We start from the raw sequence: 19,213 nt of genomic DNA, 5'->3' as shown, positions 1-19,213 counted from the left end.
GACACCATAGCATGGTGATATTGGCATACTAAATTATGATTGGTCTTTATTTAATATTCACATCATGCATTTGTTGTTGGTTTTGTCGTCTTGAAAAACAATAATATCACATAATTGCATCAATGCAAAGTCCCTTTTCCCTGTATAGTGCACTATAAGAAGTGTCTGCCATTTTACAGCCTAAAGTTGTAGAGTACAATTTTTATTCCTATCCTCCATAGTGCACTACTTTCTACCCAAAATGCAACGTTTTACATTATTGGTGATATTGGGATCGTCCTGAACAAAAGACAGATTTCATTCATATTAAATATATTTATTCTGGCTCTCAGAGCATTGTTCTGGTCTACGTTGGCATGATGACATCCACTACAATGAGTGTGGATTCATACAGCTAGTTGCCGGAGTCCAGTGTGAAGTTGAACAGCCAACATGCATGATTTCCCTGCCGTGCTGTAGAGAGGAAGCAGTATGAATGCATGCTGAGACAAGGCCACACTGACACTCAGCAGCACATACATCAGACAGGTTTACAGAGGCACATTCATTCCAATATTTACCCAGTTACAATGAAGAGTTCGTGTGAATTGCACAGCTGAATAAAAAGATTCCATTTTGTTCTGCTGAAACCATCAGCGTTTCATTTATGAATGAATCTGTGGATGGATATAGTAGTGATAAAAATAAAAATATACATGTTCATGAGTGTCATTTTAAAGACAAAGGCCCTCAGAATAAGTTTTTTTAAGAGAGACAGGCCTCACTTTTAGCTAGAAAATATTGTTAAATAATAGCTATTAAATAAAATAGCTATTTATAGTTTTTCATGAATTTGAATTCTGTTTGTTTGTGGTTCATGAAACTCTAATACTAAATTGCATAAATGTTCAATACTCATTCCGCAGATAGAGAAATCAATAAATACTTGAAGAGAAAAAAAATCAGAAGGCATCATCAATATCCTCTTATATAAGAGAATATTAAGAATGATAAAACAAATATTTGCATTAAAGCAAAATACACATTCTGTATACACCGTTTTTTGCACCCAAATATACAGCAAATTGGCTAAATACAGCAAACACACAGCCTTAGTGGAAGCTAGAGTTGTCCTTAACAACATTCTTTTGACATGATTATACTCAAAAACATCTCAGACTTAAGTAAACTTTGGCTTAATGACGGAGTGCATTTGTGTGTTATTTCTGGTGCATTGTGGGAAGATTACAGACATAGAGTGAAGGCAGACTGGGTGTGTGGCTCTCAAGAGGAACTGAGTCCGGAGTCCGACTCCCCGTTGTTCTCCGGGGATTTCCCTGCGCACGGAATGGAGGAGCAGGGAATACTGTAGGAGGAGCAGGCACACGTTTGGATGACGTCCTTGAGAGCAACCTGTTCCTCTACATTGAAAATGTTTGACTGCTCGAGCTTGTCTTCACAGATTCTGTAATTAAAAAGAAAGACCAAATCATTATTTTATCTGTAGGTCAATCTGAGGGAGGATCGTCATCAAACAAGGAAAGAGCTAGAAGAAGTTTCATTAAAGGATTAGTTCATCCAAAAATGAAAATTATCCCATAATATACTCCCCCCTCAAGTCACCCGAAGTGTATATGACTTTCTTCTTCCAGCCAAATACAATCAGAGTTGTATTAAAAAATATCCTGGCTCTTCCCAGCTTTATAATGGGAGTGACTAGAGCCTGAGATTTTGAAGCTCCAAAAAGCGCATCCATCCATCATAAAATTTCCACTGCAACTCAACTTGCGTACGGCTGTTACCGGTGATAATAGTTTATAAAGATGGATATTTTTCTTCAGAAAGCCTTTATTAACCCACTGGAGTCGTATGGATTGCTTTTATGATGGATGGATGCGCTTTTTTGGGCTTTAAAATCTCAGGCTCTACTCACTCCAATTCTAAAGCTTTGAAGAGCCAGGATATTTTCAAATATAATGGCAATTGTGTTCGGCTGAAAGAAGTAATAATCACCTAGGAGTGAATTATGAGATAATTTTCATTTTCAGGTGAACTAACACTTTAAAAAAAGATTAAGGGTGAAGCGGAGGGGATCATACAAAGGTTCTGACCAACAGCAACAAAAAAAAATATGATAAGCATGTCCACATGTTTGCCACAATCATCACAACACCATGCCTTTAGTTTCTGCTGAAGACCTTAGAGTAGACAGAATATTTAATTAGACACAAATGAAAACGAAGATGTGAGCGTTACAAGTACAGTCTGTGAAGTTGAATATGTCTTTCAAAACAATTCTGTGGAAAAAAACCTTCAGAAAACATGGACAATTATGATCTAGGACAGTGAGACATGTTAAACAGACTGTGATTGTTGACACATTTTCATCCATATCAAATTCAAGTCAACTTAATAAAATAATTTGATTTCAAATCAGAATTGATTCAGGCCAAATGGATATACCTCTATACGTGTGTCTATATATATATACTTTTTTTTTCATGTTGACTTTAAATGTGGTGTCTGCTCTCACGAAGGTCAAAAAATGCCACAAATAAAACAACACATTCTCTTTCAGAATAAATAAAAATAACAACAGTCAGCCTAAAAACCCAACCAATCCTGCTTGTGTGAAACACGTTCACATTTCATAGTCCAAAAACAAGATATTCAATAAATGTTCCATCACCAACGTAAGAAACTTGGATAACATGATATCATTTAGGTGATTTTCATGGAAACTGGGACAACTTCTATATTTTATAAGTGAGAGGCATATATGCGTATATTTATGTTTTCTACCATGATGTTTCTACCATCATGATGTTAGATGATATATGTGTTTAAGAACATTATGCATACTGGTGGGCCCATTCCCGTTGTCTCCTGGAAGACTTCTTTATGTTTTTCTACCATGCCTTAATCAAGACACTCAGTCAAGCTTGTTTGAGAGCAAAAGCCATCCATCTATTCATTCATTCATTCTTCAATGATTAAGTCATTGAGGTCCACAGAGGTCCATTCATGCACTGTGGCTAGTACTGAAAAAAGAAATCCACAGTGAAAATAAAACAAATGCACATCTGCACTGTAATTTGTGTAATATGGGTTCTGGGAAGAAAACTAGGTCACCCATATAAAGAGGAAGTCTCAAATGCTCTGAATGATATAACAGGCAGCTGAACCTTAACCCAGTGCTAATTAATTTGAATAAAAGCCACTCAAAAATCATAACTCTAGAGTTTGACTGCTTCACATCATTGCTGTAAAACACTACGGTTTTTCTTGGTGCTAGTCTGAGTCTGAGAGCATGATCTGTCAGGCAGCAGCCAATTGCCAATAACACAAACACAACCGGAAAACAGAAGACATTACTGGTATCAGAGGAAGTTGAAGCATTGGGATTTGGCACCAAGCATTCATGTATTCTGAAAAAAAGAGGCAAATGACCATAAAATGATGTGAGAAATATTCAAAAAGGGAAAGGAAAGATATGGAAAGAGTCAAAACTGCATGTAAATATCTGGTTATAGATCAGCTTTTAAATCATACTAAATTAAGTGTTTTGAAAATGCAGAAAGTTTTCTGTGATGGGTAGGTTTAGGGGCAGGGTTAGTGTAGGGGACAGAATATACAGTTTGTACAGTATAAAAATCATAATGTCTATGGGAAGTCCCCATAAAACATGAAAACCAGTAGATAGATAGATAGATAGATAGATAGATAGATAGATAGATAGAGAGAGATAGAGAGAGATAGAGAGAGAGAGAGAGAGAGAGAGAGAGAGAGAGAGAGAGAGAGAGAGAGAGAGAGAGAGAGAGAGAGAGAGAGAGAGAGAGAGAGAGAGAGAGAGAGAGAGAGAGAGAGAGAGAGAGATTGTGCACATAACAAAAAATATTAAATGTAATAAAAAAGAATGAACACTAAATAAATGACAAACTAAAACTAAAGAAAATCATACAGGTTTGGAATGAACAGAGGGAAGTACACGAAGAGAGAATTTTGATTTTTGGGTGAACTATTTCAAAAAAAAAAAAAAAAAAAAAAAAAGATTTAGTTTCTCTGAGCAGCTCTTTAGGGGTTTTACTGCAGTGGAGAAGTAACAAAAATACAGAACAAATATCAGCTGAACAGTCAGAAACTGCAAAAAAACGGCAAGAACAGCATGTTATGTAAAACCTCAACATCTGTAATTGTTTGGTGGAAGTGTGTCCTGTAAAACCTAGCTGTTTTTGAAGAATACATTTTAAAACTAATTTTTTTAATTGTGTGTGTGTGTGTATATATATATAGATGCATCATCATTGATATATCATCATAGTATATAGATATATCATCATTGATTAGTTTGTTAGTTTAACCTTTACCCAGAATAAAACACAGTTGCACTTAGACATGTGCTGATACGCCTGAACGATCAGGGAACAGCCATAAACCACTGTCATTTCCACAGAAATTCATACAAGCTGACATGGCCATTAATGGTGTTGAAAGAGTAAACATGGAATCAAATTTACTATGACAACATCACCTCTTGTTGGCTGATGCATTATTCATCTAGTTGATGATTACTCTTTCAACAATGTCTCTACATTGTAGTATTTTATTATTTTCCCTATACACAGCAAGATTCCATTTACAAGCCATTTGCCTGTCCATTTCTAACCAGATGTGACAAAATCAGTCAAAAATCACAGCCAATCAGAAGATTGTGTGGGCGGAGTCTTTCTGCAAGTGCACTCCACGTGCAATGACATGGATAAGAACATAATAAATATTACACCATATAATTACAAATATTACAGCTAGTTAGGACAAAAACTCTCATTTACCGCTTGTTGCAGCACGTCTGGTTAGGTCATAGTGCTGTAAATGTTAGTTTATGTTTCCTGCACCAAAAATCCAATTTTCCACCCTTGCGGCCGTTTCACACCGCAAGCTTGAGCTTCGCGTCAGCGTAACTACATCGTCACTGCAGCTGCAGACGTGTGAGAGTATTCACCAAGGGGGTAATCCACCAGCCGGAAACTGAAGCTTTGCTTGGGTGCCGCCATTGATTAGCAAGCCATCACCTGCTGTTAGCATTCCATTGACTCCCATTCATTTTGGCGTCACTTTGACAGTGAATAACTTTACATCTGAGGCGTCCAAAGACTCCATTTGTCCATTATTTATTTCTAAAGAAACACGACAATGTATAAAAGGCTCCATTACTTTGTATCTTACGTTATGGCCCCGTAGAAGCCGTTTTTGTAAAAAATAGGCTAACGATTGCGTCATGACCACGGGACGCTCTGTCGCACAGTAGAGAAATTACCGTATAGACAGAAGGAGAAGCTCGTAGGCAATCGTTTACTGTCTATGAGAACATAAAGTCAAGGGAGAAGCCCATAGATAAGAGAGTCCACAAAAGCAACGGGACAAAATATTTCAACAACAGATTTGTTTCAGATTTCCATTCAGATTAGTCTCGGCACAGCTACTAGAAGGTCAGAACTGTTGCTCACGTCACATCTACGTCGTTAAGCTCAGTTTGAGCCTGCGCAGTGCGCTCAGCCATCAGGAAGTGAGTGCTTCTAAGGGGCTTCAATTTTCTCCGTTGAAATCTATGGGGTAGCTGTGTCCATTTCTTTTACTGTCTATGGTATTCACACAGGAAGCATTTTTACAGACTCAAAGGAGCGGCTCCAAGGCTACATATAAGTGAGCATTTCTTTACAAAGACAACTAGCCTATAAATTTGTTTTTAGAAGTTGGTCATTTATAAACTTGATGGTCTTGAAAGTTCGTTTCAGTCATACTTCGATGTGTTTACAAGACAGCAAACTCTGTGGATAAAAAAAAAAACCCGCACACTCGGATTTGATGTGGGTAGTGCTAGCCTATATACCCTTCTGTGTATTACATAAACTAAAAGAAAGTTTATATATCATATTTTCTGGCTAGTAAACTTTAGTTTTTTATAATACACCATAGTTTTACCCAAACTGAATAATTAAAAACAAGTTTAAATGGGTAAATCTTCTATAAATATTTTTTTCTGACATAGCTTACTCCAGTTCTTGTTAAAATACACTAGACATGCTTATTCTGTGCATTTTGGGCACTTTTTGTGTGAATTCATATTTATTTTATCTATCAAAAGTGTGCTTTCACTTTAATTGAGCTTGAGTAGCGCAGCAAAAATAGACTCTGCACAGAAACCCCCACTTCACTGCTGCTCATGCGACGCTCCTGCTCCCAGTGTGAATGCACTCATTGGTTAACATGCACGCCGAAAAAAAACGCGCTGCTCATGCTTGCGGTGTGAAATGGCCGTTAGAATTAAACAGGCTGCTATTGCTACTGTACCTTTATGACTTTTATTTGTAAATCACCTCTGACTATCTGATTTGCTTTTCACATATGAATGAGTAATCATGAGTAAATATGTAATCAATATGACATGCCACATATTTGGACCGGAGAGGGAAAAATGTTAGTGCAAGTAAACATAGTTCATCAATATGCTCAGCCCTGCTGTTTGATTACAATGTAAGGAACCAAAGACAAATCATAGCCCACCTGTCATATATGAGGCCATCAATTCCCTGGTCCCTCAACTTCATCCTGTTATCATGGTCGTTGTTATAGTCGCCCCAGCAGAAGACCACTAGTCCTTTGGACTGAGCCTCTCTGATGAACTCCATGTTCCTCAAGAGCTCATCAGCGTGGGCACTGATTCCCTGTGAGCACATACAAAAGCTATTTCAGCAAGTTGTTTAGTCTTTGTGATGAAATTTGACATGGCCCCAATTTAGAGAAAACAAAATAGCCACATTCCTCTTGCAGTTTAAACAAAACTCAAAAACATGATTAGATCTCTTTCACTTCAAAGTTCAATACATTTGGATTATCCTGCCAAACTGGGCGTCTCACCATGCTATTTCATAACTATGTTCTGAAGTATCAACAGCTGTGCTATTGCACCATCTGGCTATGTGCGTTCTCTCACCAGTATGTTCTCGCTCTGGGCAAAGCTCATGGCGATCTTAGTGCTCTGACAGCGGATGTCCATGAGTTCAGGGTAGAGGTCTGTCACTCCTTGGGTCAGAAATAGGATGGGGTATTTGTTCTGCTTTTTCCTCACCCTGATGAAGAGAACAGAAATGATTGCAACTTAAACACAACATGTAATCAGGATTGACTATTTACTTTCTTAATAAATGTCCATAAACTTATTGTGCACATACATTTTAAATTTTTTTTTACATTGTTGGTTTATTTCGTGTTTAAATTGGCTGCCCTACAGTCTTAAAAATAAAGTTTCTTTATTGGTTTCTATAAGTTTCTATATGGTATAACATCCATGGAACCTTTTAAATTGCACAAGAGATTCGTTATAGTTAAAAAGGGTTTTTTGGTATTTTGTCTTTACACTAAGAAAAAAAATGGTTCTTTTAAGAAAAGTTCACTGAAAGGTTCTTTGAAGAACCCAAAATGGTTCTTCTATGGCATCACTATGGGAAAAAATCATTTTGGAACCTTTAATTCTATTAAAAATGGTAACACTTTAAAATAAAGTTTAATTTGTTATGATTAGACAACTACATTAGTTAACATGAACTAACAATGAATAATACTTCTAATCTTAGTTCATGTTAATCTCAGTATTTACTAAAAAAAAAATAAGATCAACCATGGTATCTGGTAACATTAGTTAATGCAGTGTAAACTAACATGAATATGAACATTTTTATTAACTAATATTAAAAAGGTTAATAAATGCTGTAAAATGCTGTTTCTCCTTGTTAGTTTATATTTATCAATGCATTAACTAATGTTAACAAATGAGACTGTAAATGTTTCAGTAAAAATATATATTTTCCTAATCAGTGCATCATCATCAAAATATGCACATGAACTAGGCCGCTTACATTGTGCAAACATCAGGATCAAAACATGAGAAGACTATCCTCCTTTTGCCGGCGTTCTCCAGCACGCATGTGAGAATGATGTCCAAGAACTGATTCATGTTGAAGTAGGTGGAGAGTTTTGCATCCCAGGAGCCATCCTGTTTGGAGGAACAGACATGATGAGGGTGTTTTCTTTCTCCGTTAACACAGAGATCAAACAATCACACATCGCTTGAGGCAACACAAACCTTAAACTGAGAGATCCACTTCAGCTCAATGTTGAATCCCACATGTTCTGGAACAGAATGGAATATCTGGAACATGATGTCAAATGAGAAGAGAAGTTAACCAAGCAGTACGGGTGGGCAATATAAACAAACATTTATCACAATGTTCTAAAATATTTTGGTCAGTAGTAAAAGTTCCTCAAAAAAAAAAAAAAAATATATATATATATATATATATATATATATATAAATATAATAATAATATTATATATATATATATATATATATAAATCTTGAGGTAATTTAATTTCATATATATGTATTTTTTATATTTTTTTTAATAATTCTGGTTTATATATTTTTTCTGTTTGTTTTTGGTTGTTTGTTTATAGCAACTTTTTTTTATTACTGACCATCATTTGCAATAAAAACACACACATTTACATAAGAGAAAAGATCAAGCTGTCACACCTGTGAAAGGGAAGGGAAAGGCTGGTGCTCATATATATACTCCTCTTCATCTTGCAAGTCTAGACAAAAGAACACAAAAGCAATCATTTTTATCTATTCAACAGTTAACTGTTTATTTAGCTCAATACAGCTAAACAGAGGCCTGTGTTTGGCAAGTATTTTTTTAAGCTATTAGCATTAAAAATATTGAAAAATAAAACACTGATTTACAGCAAACTAAGTATTTGAACTTTTTTCTTAACCCTTTAAGTGTCACCCCCCTTTTTTTGAATATACATGAAAATGCACATTTCGAACTTAAATGGTTGTAATTCAAGAATGCTTTGGAATATAGACGTAAGATTGGTCTCGTTTTAAAGAAGACATTTGGCAGATTTTTGTAGAAGTGAAATAAATTAAGAAAGTGAAACAGAAAGAAAGTTATAGAAGTTTGAGTTTATGAAAATGTATAATGTAAAAAATTTAATTATTCATATTTTATATAAAATATATATTTTCAAAACCTGGGCGACTTTAAAACTGCAAAAAAATCAAAGCCAAAAATCTGAACAAGTTGTGTTTCAAATTTTAGGTTGATATCTCAAAAAATGAGCTTTCAGTAAGATTTTGTTTGGGCGCAGTACCAAACCTTTTCACTAGATGACAACCAGACTCCATTACTGCCCATATAAGGGCGCCTCCATTTCCAAATGTGTTTTGAGTAATCTGAACCATTATTTCCACAATTTTCATACAATTTATGAAGTAGACATCCTGTTCAGAAGTAATATGAGAAGTTTGGCAGATTTTGATATGAATTCAACCTCTAAGAAACACATAAAAAGAACAAGTATGTGCGTTATAGCTTCCTGCCACATCACAAATGGTGAATCTATCATTTTTTTCTTTATATTTAAAAAATATTCAGACCTTGTTTTCTAAAATAATTGAATGGATGCTATCTTTTGAACTCTTGGCATGAAAACAAACTGAGGTTTCTACCCTTCTTTCATGATTTTTCATGTTCATCACTATTTCAAAATAAAGGTCTAAACACGCTTTAGGAGTATGAAAATATTCTTGTTGCAAATTGATAAATTACGGCTCCTCTGTAATTTATTTTGAAAATCAATCACTAAATATGGAAACTAGAGATTGTAAGCTTTCAAATGATATATAGTTTGTCAACATTAGTTTAGGTTTATTATATGATATTACTGTTTTAAAAATGTAATGGATTTGGGCCCACCGGTGGGCCCGTGACACTTAAGGGGTTAAAGTACAATACTGTGTGCTTATTAATGAACTATCCTATGTATTGCAAATGATGCAATAAATCAGCCAGATTTTTTTTTTTTTGAAAACACTTCTCTTTTATGGGCTACCACATCCTATATGAACTAATGAGAAGTGAAATAGGGATAAAACATTGTTTAACAATCTTAGAGTTCATGATAGATCTGTCTTGAAAGATTTATATGTTATCGCTAAAAGTCTTTCACTATGGAGATTTTGAATTAGATTTTTACTTCTGGTACCTGACTGTTATATAATAATCAGTTATCGTTAAATATGATAACTGATCATATTGCACTTTTGTGACATGAATTAATGGGGCAATTGTACCTTTGTCGTCATAAACTTCCATGTCAGTTGTATGGGCCACCTTAAAAAGACAAACACATTCATACTCATCAATATCAGCATGGAGATAATTGCATTTTATTGTACAAACAATGTTAAAAGTTAAAAGAATCTGAAATAAGTCTTACTTTTAAAAGCTGAAGTTGATCAAACGTAAGATCCTTGACGGGAACTTCGAACAACAACAATGAATTCTTGTCATTTTTCTATAAAAAGACACAAAAAAATGTAAAAAGTTGAAGAAGAGATCTTTCTTTCTTATGTTTTGCAATTTAAATCAGTGTTTACGACTGTTAAAATTTTTAAGTAGGAAGTCTTCAGTCAGAGTTAAATCAAAAGCTGTACCGAAGGACACAATGGGAGTCGTTCAAATTATATAAGTCATTTCTCACTGCACCAAGTGAGTCAAATGCCATTGTTACCTTTTTAGTAGAAATACAGCAGGTGAGGTCGTGGTACACGATAGGAACTAAATCTTTAGACAGATGAACATCAAACTCTACATAAGCTGCTCCCTGTGATGAAAACAAAACAGATATGCTTTAGCCTTTCATATCATTTAACAAAACTTTATGCATTTTGGTACAGTTGCAGTCTTTATTTACACTCACATGGTTGGCTGCACTTAGAAATGAGACGATTGTGTTTTCTCTGATCTTGTGATGCCTGAAATACAAGAGCAACATAATTCTCTCTGTTAAAAATGTACTTTTTCATGGTTTGTTTATGCAGCAAAGTCATGTCATGTGTGCTTATTATGGTTTCCTGACGCCTCGTGGGCCTACCAATAAGGACAAACACTAAATCCAAGTGGACAGGCTCAGGACTCTTGTAGCACAACAACCACACTTTTGCTACTCACTTGGCAGCATGTGTGCTCCCTGCTCCTCTGTGTCCAACATCCAAAGCGCTCCTTTTCTTCCAGTATTTGGCAAAAGACTGACTCATGTCACACTGAAAGCCTTGGATAGGACGCGTCACCAGGTAATCCACTAACATTGCATCAAGAACAAAAGCATTTACTTTACTTAATGTGTTCACTTCAGTAAAGTCAACACTTAATGGTTAAACTTTAGCACATCAATAAATGACTGGTATATAATCACATTATCTAGCTACTAAGCAACAATTCAAGCAGGGCGGATCTTGCCAACATGACTATATTTACTGTCTGTGAAATGTTTACAGAGGCAAATGTTGTGTGCAAGTAGCGAAAGAACAGGTCACATCATGGGCAACAGGAATGTACATTAGTTTTATGGTGTAAAACAAATGAGACCAGACAAAATAACACCAGTGCATTGTGGTACAGATTATACCTCTGACTTTTCCAATAGTCTGTCTGCCGTTTCGGCTCATGATGGGCAGGGTAACCACACCCAAATCTTTGCCGCTCTCCACAAAAGAGGACGACAAGAGGCATGAGGTGCCCACGTAGCCTGGATGGGAATCGCCCTGAACCACAGCCTCACTCAAGTCCTCCTAAACCACAAAGACAGGACAGAATAGTCATGATTCACTAAGAGGATCCATGCAGAATTTATGTCAATCAATTAAAAAAAGCATAAAAATGCTTTCTGATATAGTTGTGGTCATAATCTTTATGAAGCAACACCAAAGACCATCGTTCACGCACCTCAAAAAACTCAAAGGTGAGCTCTAGGTTGTCGGGGTCCATGGTGTGAATGCTGTATTCTGTCCACTTGGAGGGTACCAGGGAGTATCCACATTCTGGCTGGGAATGACGAGACTTACATTCGACGTCACTGATCATACTGGTCTCCAGTGTGGTGATCATCTCATGCCATGTTGAAGGACTTTCCTCTTCTTCTTCCTCAATACCTTCCAGCATCAGCTTCAATCTAAAACAGCCATTAATTGGGTAAATTATATTTTCGAAAAGTGAAATCATGCATCAAAACAGTATAATGTGAAGTCAAAAAGACAAATAAATGTTTAGTACTTGTTCTAGAAGAAATTATACTGTTTGAATTGTAAAAATAAGCTCTACTACATGCTTGCAATATTGTGCATCCCTACATTAATTATCTGATATAAAAAGAAATCTATTTCACTATAGTCAATTGTTTCTCATGTGATTCTAACAGACTTTATAAATAAGACCTTTGTAAATAAATTAGACTATTTCCGTAATATCTGCATTTTCTTTCCATGGCAATGATGTTGCGTTGGTATAGCAAAAACGACATGGAGGAGTTTGCAATGTTGTCTTAGAAGAACACAACAATGTGTAGCAGCAGCGCTGGACTACTTATGAATCAGCGACAGAAACGGAGGCTGGCATGAGCAGCTTACTTCCATGCTGCCGTCTCTGCCGCACAGTGAAAGTGAAGACACCTCATCACTGGACCGCAGAGATGCCTCCTTTGTAATATAATTTTCTGCATGACCTGCGCATTAACAACAACACAACGCAATGTTTTCTGCAACAACGTTGCAGTCGTGGCATGAGAAAGTGACATACAAGTAAAAAAAAAGCAATGCGAAATCGGTTCAGACTGAACGGATTTCCAGAAATTAAGATTTGAATAGAATTTCAAACCACATTTGAATGTATGTGATTTGTAAAAAAAAAATTGCCGTTCACACATGCTAAATAGGATCGGAGTCCAATCAGATGTGCACAAAAATCGGATTTGGACTGACAGTCTGAACAAGGCTTAAAATGTTCCTGAGCTAATTTGTAGGGTTAAATATGCGTTCTGTCTTTTGTGAAGGATGTTACCTGAAGCGTGAGTTCTTAAATTTATTCTTAGTAATAGAAACTGGAGGTTTCACGGAGTAATGAAGCCTGAGGCGAATTTCTGTCTGACATGTCAACCAGCCAGAGTCCACACACTCAACACCATCTGCACATGAAACAAATTTTATATGCAAGTTAGAACAAGATATAAAAATTTGGTTTGAATTTGAGGTGTGGGTGCATTCAAACTTGTGTTTAAGTCATTTCAATTGTCAAACTTACTATGGACTCCAAAGTGTCCATCGTCAATCACGAGCTCTGGTTCTGCAAGACATGAACAAAAATTAATATGGAAGGTCAAACACTCATGCTACAAAAGATAGTCACCAGTACAGAGTAAACAGACACCAACACACTTTCTAGTGCCGACATGAGACATTCATTTCCTGGTTTAATTCTTAAACAATCAAAATGGAAAGATAAAATAAGTCTTTTGTTTGCTCTGTACTAGATGGAGCTCTACACACTTGTAGCCTATATTATATACAAGCAAAACTGGGCATGTTAGAATTGTGTAAGAAGAACACTAGAGATTATTAACTGCTTAAATGTATCTTAATTAAATAATATAAAAAGTTAAATAATAATAAAAAAATGCATAATTTAACAAGTATTACCATGCAAGCAAATTGTTTTTGTGACAACACAAGCACAAAGAAATGCTGACATCTGGAGCAAACAGTTACATGATTAAAATTATAGCTCCTGCCTAGCAAAAAATAAAAATAAATATAGTATAGATGCCTTTAAAATGTATTGTTTTGAATAGTTTGTTAAATGCATGTGTTAAATGTGTGTTGTGCACACAAATAAAGGAACGCTAAATGTGTGTATGTATTAAAAAAATAAAATCATTTTAAGTGTAAAAACTAACTCAAAATTATAAATGCAATTGCTAAAAACACTTCTTTTTTTTTCAAAGAATTAAAACCCAAAATGTAAAGTGGCTAGATAAGGTGGACGCAACAAAAGCAAAAAAAGCATTGCTAGTAAACCCAGGAATGCGCCAGCGAAAACAGCTTTGCTCTGTTTGTCTAAGATGGGTAATAGCCCACTATTATGGTTGCTAATAATTGATCCATTAGGTTCCCTTAAGTGGCTTTTATTGACATTACATCTGTCCATAACAAATAACACTGAAATCAACATTAAAGACAACATGAAATAAAATTAAAAAATCATTATTTTCTTTAGAACATGCATGATTCAAGCACAACAAGACCACTCAGCAAGAAGTGGGTTACTCCTAGCTGGACTACATCGGGTCTATAGTTAACCTAGACGGTGAAATGACGGCTATTGCTTGCTGGGCATGGTATTAAAGGGTCATTTACTTTCTAAATAAATGTCGCTGGTTTTATTGTGCATGATTCAATGATGCATTGTCTAAAGAAAATAATGCAGGCAGGGAAAAAATATTTTAACTAACAACAATCAGACCACTTTAAGTTCCAGTAATGTTCTGAGAGATACAAGTCCCAAATCACATTACTTCCCACTAGATTCATTTACTTGGAAATACATCATATTACAAATGTGAAATGTGTTGGGAATTTTTCTTGTTGTCTTTAAAAAGTTGAAGTCAACATGTATTGATAATGTACGCTTAGAGTTAAAGGGGACAAACTGATCTGAGTGTGGTAAGCATGAAGGATGGAGTCTAGGGGTTCATTAGACACGTGCACTATTCTGGGATCAGATACCTGAGGGACTCAATGAGCGTGGCATCTGATGGGTCTCCCATCTATTGACTATGACTTGACATGGACCACCATCGTTCTGTAATTCCAAATGGGGGTTAAGATTATGGACAGATTTCGGAAAAACAAAGCCCACTTTGGCCATTCAAACCAAAGTTTCACTCCTGAAAAAAGAACATGAGGCATATTCACCACTTTCTTGCCAGCCAGCCTGTTGGTTGACATCTGAAAAGTGGACCAATTAGTCAAAAGAAACAAATTGGCATTTTTCAGTGTTTAACTAGAGATCTCCAGGTTATTTATATGTTAAAAAATGCTTTGAAAATCCCTGTACTTAGCATTTAGCTTAAAATGTTATTTAAGATTAGTTTTCCTCTAATAGTTTGCTGATACGCTTAACTATGAGAAAATGGTTCTAAATTCTTCAATCTTGTTCTTGTTAATTCTGCTTCTAAATTTTAAAATAATATTTCTGGCAGAGAGATAGTTGATGTGTAAATATTATGTATGAGAGACACAGCATGTTAGGAGGAGCTTGCAGGAAACCTGCAGCCACTGTTCCAGAAACTTCATTCTCCAGGAAAAAACAAAACCTAAACTACCAAGAACTGAGTCAAGGTCAGCTAAAAGAGATTAACAGCTGTGATGAGAAAAACCTGGAAACCCCCCCCACACACACACACAGAAGAATTTAAAACTCTTAAAACTATGTAAACTCTTAAAGTACCCTAAGAATTAATGATGAATAAAAGAAAGCCCTTATTCCACATGCGTAAGAACTCTCTAAAGAGAATCTGCAGTCATACATGCATAATAAAACAGTTTTGAATATCAGATTATGATGAGTCTTCAAGAAAGATAAAAAAAGATGTTATAAACAACATCTATAAATACATAAAACTGAGACTGCTCTTTAAAGGTGTTGGGAAATCAATTCACCATTGGGTCTTTAAAGATTACTTATGCCTTATATCATGTTTGTTTACTGCAAAAAGAAGATCTCACCTTAGATTCAAAAAAGAACCCCTTGAAATAGCGATATTTGGTTTCACGCCCTCTAGGAACCTGAATGGTAGTTCTCCACAGGGTGCTGGGGGAGACGAGACAAGCAAGCAAAACACAGAACATAAATATGTATGTCAAGGGTAACCGTGATTGTGCTGAAAGGCAAACATAAGATGGCATTGCACATGTACCCATCCTCCTCCGCCGGCTGTAGGGTCACGGCTTTTTGATGAAACCAGCCGCCCAGTGTTTCACAACTGCCAACCACTGCTATCACCTCACCTGATACAGAAAAAAGACAAAAACGCGCTAATGACGTGTGATGTCTGTGTGAGCAGGTGTGCGGGGGCATGAAAATACATGTTGACAGGCATGTAGGACCGAATGCAATTGGATGAATATTTTATGGTCCTATGCCTTCCACAGACGATATATAAGAATAGAAGAGACTTTCAACCAGCATTTAAAAAAAATATTTCTGGAACAAATCGCCTACCCTGTCTTTAAGTATCATATGTCAACACTTGCAAAAGTTCACAACAAAGACAATAAATAAATACAAATACATGTGGCCGTGGTCAATATTAACTTAATAACAACACACTTATGATTAACAAAACATCTCTCTGTATTACTATTATACCAAATGACTACATGATGCACTAATGTGAATGTAGTAAAAAGATTACTAACCTATCTCGAAGTTAATATTGACTGAAGACCACTTAATATTAACTAAACATTACTTTATTATTCTCACATATAATTACATTTTAATTGGTAATGCTTTATAAATACTTTATAATAACATATTATAAAAAAAATTAAACATTAAAATGGCCAGCTTGTTGTACTTCTCATTTGCAAGTCATTTTGGATAAATGAAAATGAACACAGTAAATGTAAAATATTATACATTTCATTATTACATGATTTAATGCTTTACAGTTAGAACCAGAAAACACTGTAAAACTGGTTGGATTAAAATCTTAAGTAAGAGACTATGTACAATGATCTACGTACTAGGGATAGCATGTCTTCCTTTGTGGAAATACTTGTGTCATCAAGTTCAAACTCAAAGATCTATGATTAAAGTATCATGTTGTAACTTATGTTTGCCTTTAATCTAAATTATCTCAAAATTATTCAAACAGCAAAACAAAACATTATCACATTTGCTTTAGACAGGATATTAGACTCGTGTTCAGCAATTGAACAAACTCCAAACGATTCCAAAGTCAAACGTACAGAATTTTAATTAGACCACATTGATTGTTTAGAGATTACAGTGCAGCTTTAAACTTGATCATATCATGTAAGTGGCCAAAGGGAAACCTTATTCCACAGTTGAACTTCTGATTGACAATATAATTATTGTTACTTTTACTTTTTATTAAAAGTTGTGATAACACTTTATTTTACAGTGTCCTTGTTACACGTAGTTACTATAGTAATTACTATAAATTGTGCATAACTACATTAAAGTAACCCTAAACCATGTAACTGTAACAGACACCTAAAAAATAAAGTGTAACCAAAGTTGTACACTGTGTTATACTCTTTTATTGAATTATTTCTCTTACCTAGTCGTGCTGTGGTCCCTCTCACAGTCAGAGTCACACTAGTGCTGTCCATGACTGACACACAGGCAAACGGAGATGAGAATGAAGAGACCTAAAACACAGAGGGAAAGAAACACGTGTCCAAATGAAAAACAAATCTAAGCCATGTTAACAGCATCAGTTGATCTGGATTTCCTCTGTGTTGTAATACCTGCCTGCAGAACTGCAGTGCACAATCTGCTCCTGGTTCTTTAAGATCCCATTACATTATACATGTATTTGAATTATATTGAAGATTAAATCACGCCTTAAACATCAACGGAAATATATATACCTGCCCCTAATCACAATATTAGAAAATTGTTAGATTCTTGAATGTAAAAAAAGGTCTTAGGAGAGTTGAACAACCGGTTTAAACACATGCGATGAAACTCTACGTTACTGCTTGCTTTGGAAGAGGAAGCAAAATCACACGGTCTGAACCGGCTGCAACCGGTTACTGTCAGCGACAACAACAACCGGTATCCGAGGGTGTTGCTCAAACACAGTAACGTTACATACAGACAACATTGTTACGTTCTAACCACGCGCCTAAAATGCTAGCAGCTATCTAGATAGGGAGCCAAGTGAGGTTTTGAGACGCTCTGTTTACTGCGCGAAAACGTGCAAGTATTGCGTAAAACGAAATGTATAGCGTGCATTCGGTGTCGAGTCCAGTAATTATAAAGTAATTCGAACATGATAAAGTAACAGTTACCTGAGTTTAAAGATAAAAATCCATCATTTTGTACGGCTGTACCGAGAAACTTTAATCCCGCGCTGACGTGCCCATGTTATATTTGTCGTTACATGCACGCGGATCTGAAAGCCCGGGTAATGCGACACTGTTGACTGTAGACCATTTCTTAAAATAACTTTATCGAGGTGTCAGGGTTAAAACTATCACGTCTCTCAATTATGTGTACTTGTTCAAACACAAACAAAAAAGATTTACAGGTTAAAATAACGTTGAGAAGGTGACTTTGTTATAGGAAATAAAAATGAGGGAGGGCTCGCTTGACATGGACAACTTGTCCCCTCCTCTTTGCGTTTTCTGAACGCATATGATTGGTGGAAGAAGTGACTGACCTATGATAGGGGAGTCTAACTCACTGACCCTTGTTGGTTAGAGTTCATCGACACAAGCTGAAGCTGATATGTTGACGATGCAGTATACAGTAAATTAATAAATGTACTCTTTTTTTTACCCTTTAGCTGAGCAGAAGTTTATCTTTTTTGAATAAATAATCTAGATCCGCATAGAGACTGTATAGAGTCATTACTCATTACACTGTTGTGTGTTACTGTTTAAGTATTTGTTTATGTTAAGAGTAAACTCTCTGTACATTTTGTGCATTATCAAGTATGTTTAATTACCTTGTTCAAAAAGTTTATTGTCTGTTTTATTATTGTATTGCTGTTTTGTACTACTTCTGTTTCATCCAATTGGGTGCATGATCATTAAACTTGGAAACTTACTTCTATCTGTCTGAACAGAAGTCAAAGGTCTTCTTAACAGGAAAGATTTTCCACATTGAGGCTAATAAATTAATTTCACGGCTGGTGTGCCGATAAATAAATGAAGCAGATTAAGTTAACGGCCTACTCGAATAAACAAGCCAAGTAATGTTTTTAATGACAACATAATAGTATATGCATGCTAAATTGAAAAAGTTAGAAAGGACAGATGAACCTTTGCTATAAAATGAGAATTACAGACACATTGATTTTTCTCATGGCCTGTCTTTCAGTAGAACTGGTTGCATAATGAGGTGCCTCAGCAAGACAGAACATGTTGCATAACAGAGGTCAGATAGGCACACGCATGTTTAAAAAAAAGTTTAGGGGGAAATAGTGATTGAGAGAGTAGGAAAGTTCAGAACAGCATGACCCGGATTCATGCAATGATGATGATGATGATTTATTTGTCCTTGAGAGGAAATTTGTT

General features: G+C 35.6%; 1 protein-coding gene across 4 annotated transcripts; it reads right to left on the bottom strand.

Moving 5' to 3' along the window:
- Positions 1 to 295: 295 nt before the first annotated feature.
- gpcpd1 (glycerophosphocholine phosphodiesterase 1) lies at positions 296 to 18,259 on the bottom strand. Of its 4 annotated transcripts, XM_056269436.1 has the most exons (21): positions 17,452 to 17,661; positions 17,248 to 17,340; positions 15,856 to 15,946; positions 15,665 to 15,749; positions 14,663 to 14,738; positions 13,182 to 13,223; positions 12,942 to 13,065; positions 11,832 to 12,057; positions 11,515 to 11,677; positions 11,058 to 11,187; positions 10,807 to 10,861; positions 10,618 to 10,710; positions 10,324 to 10,401; positions 10,178 to 10,217; positions 8,573 to 8,631; positions 8,123 to 8,188; positions 7,896 to 8,032; positions 6,974 to 7,109; positions 6,544 to 6,704; positions 3,355 to 3,407; positions 1,198 to 1,444 (listed from the first exon to the last, which is right to left on the bottom strand). In XM_056269436.1, the coding sequence occupies exons 2-21, from the start codon at positions 17,297 to 17,299 to the stop codon at positions 1,401 to 1,403; spliced, it is 1,911 nt and encodes a 636-aa protein (XP_056125411.1). In that variant the 5' UTR covers positions 17,300 to 17,340; positions 17,452 to 17,661; the 3' UTR covers positions 1,198 to 1,400. The 4 variants fall into 4 exon arrangements, with proteins under 4 accessions (XP_056125409.1, XP_056125408.1, XP_056125410.1 ...); XM_056269434.1 differs by lacking the exons at positions 3,355 to 3,407; positions 17,452 to 17,661 and adding an exon at positions 17,984 to 18,259 and having other exon boundaries at positions 296 to 1,444; positions 17,248 to 17,338; XM_056269433.1 differs by lacking the exon at positions 3,355 to 3,407 and having other exon boundaries at positions 296 to 1,444; positions 17,452 to 17,660.
- Positions 18,260 to 19,213: the final 954 nt, after the last annotated feature.

This window comes from Rhinichthys klamathensis, unplaced genomic scaffold (assembly GCF_029890125.1).
Source record: "Rhinichthys klamathensis goyatoka isolate OS25496 unplaced genomic scaffold, OSU_Roscu_1.1 h1tg000281l_1, whole genome shotgun sequence".
NCBI lineage: Eukaryota > Metazoa > Chordata > Actinopteri > Cypriniformes > Leuciscidae > Rhinichthys > Rhinichthys klamathensis.
Note: the sequence above shows the minus strand (reverse complement) of the source record. Positions and strands in the feature narration are given on the sequence as shown.

Coding starts and splice junctions, on each gene's coding strand:
- gpcpd1 (XM_056269434.1), bottom strand. CDS start 17,299: ATGGACAGCACTAGTGTGACTCTGACTGTGAGAGGGACCACAGCACGA. Junction 11,678..11,831: donor TCACCTTTGAGTTTTTTGAG/GTGCGTGAACGA, acceptor TTTGTGGTTTAG/GAGGACTTGAGTGAGGCTGT. Junction 10,218..10,323: donor ATCAACTTCAGCTTTTAAAA/GTAAGACTTATT, acceptor TGTCTTTTTAAG/GTGGCCCATACAACTGACAT.